General features: G+C 47.7%; 1 protein-coding gene across 1 annotated transcript; it reads right to left on the bottom strand.

Annotated features, from left to right (window-relative positions):
- Positions 1-3,521: 3,521 nt before the first annotated feature.
- On the bottom strand, positions 3,522-5,554 carry LOC133891273 (bisdemethoxycurcumin synthase-like). The gene is made up of 2 exons (XM_062331983.1): positions 5,261-5,554; positions 3,522-4,691 (listed from the first exon to the last, which is right to left on the bottom strand). The coding sequence occupies exons 1-2, from the start codon at positions 5,448-5,450 to the stop codon at positions 3,688-3,690; spliced, it is 1,194 nt and encodes a 397-aa protein (XP_062187967.1). The 5' UTR covers positions 5,451-5,554; the 3' UTR covers positions 3,522-3,687.
- Positions 5,555-6,069: the final 515 nt, after the last annotated feature.

Below are 6,069 nucleotides of genomic sequence, written 5' to 3' on the forward strand. Positions count from 1 at the left end.
TTAGCATTTGCACATGCATATTGACATACGAGTCCACTACAATTGATTGTTGGAAAACTACGAAATGTGCTTGGATGAATGAAACATAATCATTGGAACGAACTGTACTAAGACCTAGCGTTCCTTTCCCCTTTAGCCTTCCCTCATGGCGAGATATAGACTTACCAGTTGCTTTCAGATCCATGTAGTCGACGGCGAACTCAATGACCTCCTTAGTTCCCCAGCCTTGGGCCATGCAACCTTCCGACCGACCTCGGTTACGAACATATTTCTTCAGAACTAACATGAACCTTTCAAAAGGATACATCTGATGCAGAAACACGGGGCCAAGGTACTTTATCTCATGCACGATGTGAACAATAAGATGGGGCATTATGTCAAAAACTGATGGAGGGAAAATACTCTCAAGCTGGCATATAGTATGGATCACGTCTTCCTGCAGCTTTGTTAATTTGCTCAGATCGATGATCTTCTGTGAAATTGTGTTGACAAACGAAAACAACTTTATGATTGGATCTCGAACCTAATCCGGCAGGATACTTCTAATTGCAATAGCAAGAAACTGTATCATCGTCATGTGACAATCATGGGATTTCATGCCAACTAACTTTAAAGTTTTCATGTTCACTAATCTCTTTACGTTGGAGGAGTAACCGGTCAGAACTTTGATTCCATGCAAGCAACTGCACAGACTGATCTTCTCTTCCTTACTCAGGGTGTAGTAAGCTGTGGGAAGTTTGTTTGTCTCGTTGCCTAGGATTTTAGGATGGAGAATTTTCCTTAGCTTCATATCTTCCAGATCCAACTGTGCATTGAGTGTATCTTTTGTTTTGCCAGGTATGTCTAGTAAAGTACTAATCAAGCTGTCAAACACGTTCTTCTCTACATGCATGACGTCGATTGCATGTCAGACCATCAAGTGATTCCAATAAGGTAGGTTCCAAAAAAAGTTTTCCAGCTGAGAATTTTGTATTGTCTTTACCCTTTCCAAGGACAACTATAAGATTCTTTACCATCGTATATACATGTTACCTAGTGTAAACCTTCGGAGCTCGACGAGTCTCCACTGTCCCATCAAAAGCTCTTTTATTCCTACGGTATGGGTGATCCAGACGTAGAAACCTATGGTGACTCATGTAGACCATTTTCTTACAGTTCTTCAGCCACAACCCTCTGTTTCATCGAAGCACTATACATAGCCATTGTAGCCTTTTAAAGTCTGTCCCGATAGGTTAGCAAGAACAGTCCAATCTTGGATCGTTACGAATAGCATTGCGTGTAGGGTGAAATGCTCACGTTTGTATTCATCTTACACCCGTACACTATCTTTCCATAGTACAAGGAGATCTTCAAGCAATGGTTGGAGATACATTGATATCGTTTGTCGGGTTATTCGATCCACTGATCAGTAAAGGCATCATAAGGAACTTCCGCTTTATACACAGCCAAGATGGAAGGTTGTAGATACAGAGAGTCACGGGCCAAGTGCTATGACTATTGCTCATATTACCGAAAGGATTTATCCCATCTGTACTCAACCCGAATCTTATATTCCTCACTTCAGCTTTGAATTCCCTTTATTTTGTATCGAAGTTCCTACATTGCATCCCATCAGCAGGGTGTCTAAGCATTCCATCTTTCTTGCGCCCTTCGGCGTGCCATCGCATCAGCTCGGCATTCGCTTTGTTGGTAAACAATCGCTTCAGACAGGAGATTATATGGAAATAACAAACCATCTTAGCAGGGGTTTTTTTATCCTTACTCTTCTCCCCTACATCATCTCTATCGATATCATCAACGTTGCGCTTGTACCATGATGCACCGCAAATGCGACACGCTTCCAAGTCTACATCCCCATTGCGATACAACATACAGTCGTTTTGACATACATGTATTTTATCTACTTGCAACCCCAACGGGCAGACAATCTGTTTGGCGTGGTACGTGTTTTTAGGCAACTCGTTGCCCTCTGGAAGCAAGTCCCTCAAGAATCGTAACAACTCGTTGAAACCCTTATCAGACCAACCATTACTAGACTTCATTTGCAGCAATGTTAGCACAACATATAGCTTGTTGTGCTCTTTTTTATAGCTCGGGAACACCGGTGCTTAATAGTCCTCTATCATGCGCTGAAACTTTTCGTGTTGCCTATCATTGGTGAAGTCTCCCTCCGTATTGCGCAAAATTTCGTCTAGGTCGTCATCATCGTTGCCGATAAAAGTATCTTCGAACGTTGGCATATCGATGTTTTCATCAGCCGTCGTATCGTTGCCTCCTTCTTCGACTGTGGGTTGCTCTTCATTCAGAACCTCCTCATGCTCACTGTGCTCGGTCCAGCGGATATAGCCAGGCTAGAAACCCCTACGAAATAAGTGTGTACGGATCTGCTCTATGTCTGAGAACTGCTTCTCATTCTTGCCATCAACGCACATACATCATATATAGTGATCATCACGCTTGTTTCGTGTACGCCACGGCAGCCCTTAAAAAAGCATTCATGCCCTCAAAGAACTCTGGGCCGCGATGATTAGCCTTTTACATCCATGTCCGGTCCATCTGCAAATTTTTTATTATCATTAAGTTTTAGTAATCATTAAAAAACTATTGAACAGATAACCATGCAATATTTCAAAATGCACATATAATTTATTGAATTATCTTGCATCTTGATTGCTCCATATTAGATGGCCCATCACCTTCCGGCACTTGGTCCGGGTCGGAGGACCCACCTTTTAAATACTGCCACGTCCACTTGCGACTAGCGGGTGGATATGCCATCCCTACAGCACAATATTCATATTCAATATGTTGATATATTTAAAGGTGATTTTAATATTTACTAATTCACTACTAGAAAATTGGAGCTAGGTTTTAATCTATTTAGAGGGGATTTTAACTTTTTTTTTCTTAAATTACTAAGTAGAAAATTAGAGATCTAGGTCACCATGGCATAATCACATACTTTCAAATCTAGAGCAATTGAGAAAAAAATCTAGCTACAAATGAAAAGTCGTAGATCATCTCTATGTGCCATATAATGAGAAAATTGTAATTCTTATTCAATTAGAGCTCAATTGGAGCTCTAGGTCTTCCCAAAATTCATCACATAGAGCAATCACATACTTTCAAACCTAGAGCAATCTAGCAAATAAATCTAAGTAAAAATGAAATGTAGATCATCTTACTAACCTTGAAGCACCTTGGTCACGTAGATTCCTCCAAATTTTGAAGTCTCTAAGCGCAAAGTTGGGCACAAATGGCGGGAGCCAAGCAGAACAGAGCTCCTTTCTGTTTTGTTCGCACTTGGGGAGAAGAATGCACATTTTATAGACGGTATACTTATTAGTGCCCGCTCATGGTTACCAGCCGACACTGAAGTATTAGTATCAGTGCCGGTTCAACCCAACTCAATCGACGATCAAGCGTGGAAAGGTATGATCCGGCACTGATATTTTATCAGTACCGGTTCTATTTTAGTCGGCACTGATGATCCAGCTCGGATGACTGTTTTTATTGTAGTAGCATTAAATTATTCAACTCTGACTTTATTACACACGCAGTCAAACAAGCGAAGTCTAAGTGCAATAATTTACATGAATGAAATGCTGAGTAAGCAACATGTAAGCCAGATCCAACAAATGAACAAATTGGTCACTGCCACCATCTCAAGCCACAGCCAGCTTCTCCTCAGTTGGCGCCTGTGCCCTGTGCCGTGCAGCGGTGCAACACCATCGTCTCGACGGTGAGCCCCGGTCCGAACGCCACCATCACCCCCCACTCAGGCGCCTCCTCCTCTTCCGTCTCCTTCCGACGCCGCAGCTCATCGAGCACGAAGATCACCGTCACGCCGAACATGTTCCCATACTCGCTCAGGACACGTCGGCTCGCCGCCAACTTCTCGGGCTTGAGCTGGAGCACGGCGTCAACCTGGTCCAGGATCGCCGATGAGCCCGGATGCACCGCCCAGAACAGGTCGTTCCATTTGGCACCAATGCCGAGGGGCTCGAGCGTGTCCGAGAGGCACCGCTCGATGTTGTCTCCGATGAACACGGGAACCTGCCTGGTGGAGATGTTGCCGCCGTAGCCACCTTTCGTGAGGTGCATTGCGATGGCGTTCTCGGACTCCGCTATGATTGTCTGCGCGGCGGACACGATCTCGAACACCGGGTGTTCGACGGCGGTCACGGGGTCGGCGCCGACGATGACAGCTCCCGCGCCGTCGCCGAATAGCCCCTGGTTGATGAGCGTCTGGAAGCACCCCTCCTCGGGCCTGCTGAAGAGCAAGACGGTGAGCTCGGCGCAGACCACAAGCACGCGCGCGCCGCGGTTGTTCTCGGCCAGGTCCTTGGCGAGGCGCAGCGCGGCGGCGCCGGCGAAGCAGCCGTTGAGGTACAGCATGGTCCGGCGCACGGAGGGGCGGAGGCCCAGGAGCGGGACGAGGCGGAAGTCGACTCCCGGGATGTGCGCGCCGGAGTTGGTGGTGACGACGAGGTGCGTGATGTCAGTGGCCGGGCGGCCCCACTCGGCGATGGCCTTCCTCGAGGCCGACGCCGCGAGCTCCGGCACCGCGGTCTTGACGATGTCCAGTCGCGCGTCGAGGGACGGCGACGCGTGGTCGAGGAACTCCGGGTGGGCGTCGAGCAGCTCCTCAGTGTGGTGCAAGTAGCGCTTTTGGACGCCTAATTTCTGACCTGGAACGTACATGCATGTCAGATCACAGGGGCAACATACATACACGCTGTCAGGCATTTTACGTAAGCTCTCTCAGTTCTGCTGATTTGCAGCAGTATTTTCAGAACAAATATTGGCGTGAAAAGAAAGGTTGTTGCTTCTTTTTAGGTTTTTGTTTTTGTTTGTTTTTTTCGACGACGGTTGTGGCCGTTCCGCCCACCTCTGCCCTCCTGCAACTTTCTTCAACCGACGCCTCTCGATACCGGCTCGCTCCTCCGCCTCCTGCCCACCTCCAGCCATCTCTAGTGGTGGCCCCACCTCCAGCCCCTCTCTAACTACTCGTTTTCGTGCTCCCTATCCCACCCTGACCCACCAACCGTCCTACCCCGCATCCGCCTCTTCCGCCGAGCTGGCTTGCTTCCTATGGACCTAATTTAAGTCCAGCAGCTATGAAGAACCTCAAATCCCGAAACCCCTAATTCTAACCATGCCGTCGGCCGCTGTCATTCGTCGTCTGATCTTACTTTTAGAGGTGTGCACAATGGACAGATGTACGGATGCATGAGGGTAAAGTTGTTTGCATGCTTACATACTCTCTTGAACTTCTCCTTGAGGCCGGTGAGGTGCTCGCTCTTGGTGGCGCGGAAATAGAAGTCGGGGCACTCGTCTTGGGGCACGCAGTTCGCCGGGTTTGCGGTGCCGATGGCGAGCACGGCCGCGGGGCCGTCGGCACGCTGCGCCTGCCAGATCTCGCGGACGGTGGCAGGAGCGCTTCCCATGTTTGCTACCGGAGAAGAGTACCGGGCACAGTATTCTTGTTGCTATCTCAGGTTGCTTGCAGAAAGGCACGGACGTCGTGCGTTTATATAGTAGCAGATATGCATGGCGCACCGATTAAAAAAAAAAACGATATGCAGGGCGCAGCCAGGACCGGGTCTATCAGTGGGGGCGCCGGAGAGATGTTACCCAGTCCATATATAAGCAGTTCGGGCAGGGTCAGCGGTCAATGTTTGCAGCCTTGAAGCGTATGCGTGTCAGCGTGTGCATTATCTGGTATTCCATGCATGGGCTCACCAATTGACACCGGTGCGTGTCGTGTGAGAGCACCTAATTCGAGAGAAGGCGAGTGAGTGAAAAAAACGAGTTAGGACTGGTGCTAATGGACGTAAGCTTTGTTCTCGTTTTTTGGTTATGATATTCTGTGGCAAGGAACTACTTTTTGTTGTAACGGTGGAGGCAGAGGGTATGATTTCAGCTAGCAGGTTTTAAATTTTGGTGTTCACGATTTACAGACACGTCATTAGTTTTAACGATATTATTTATAAACCTGTGATACGGGCTCGTATGCATGCTTGTGACAAGCTTGAAAAACAACGAGCTGATTCTGGATGGCTCGCT

Source organism: Phragmites australis, chromosome 14 (assembly GCF_958298935.1).
Source record: "Phragmites australis chromosome 14, lpPhrAust1.1, whole genome shotgun sequence".
Lineage (NCBI taxonomy): Eukaryota > Viridiplantae > Streptophyta > Magnoliopsida > Poales > Poaceae > Phragmites > Phragmites australis.

Excerpts from the sequence above, each read along its gene's own strand:
- LOC133891273 (XM_062331983.1), bottom strand. The coding sequence starts at position 5,450 with ATGGGAAGCGCTCCTGCCACCGTCCGCGAGATCTGGCAGGCGCAGCGT. Across the intron at positions 4,692-5,260 it reads GGAGAAGTTCAAGAGAGTAT|GTCAGAAATTAGGCGTCCAA; the intron begins GTAAGCATGCAA and ends TGTACGTTCCAG.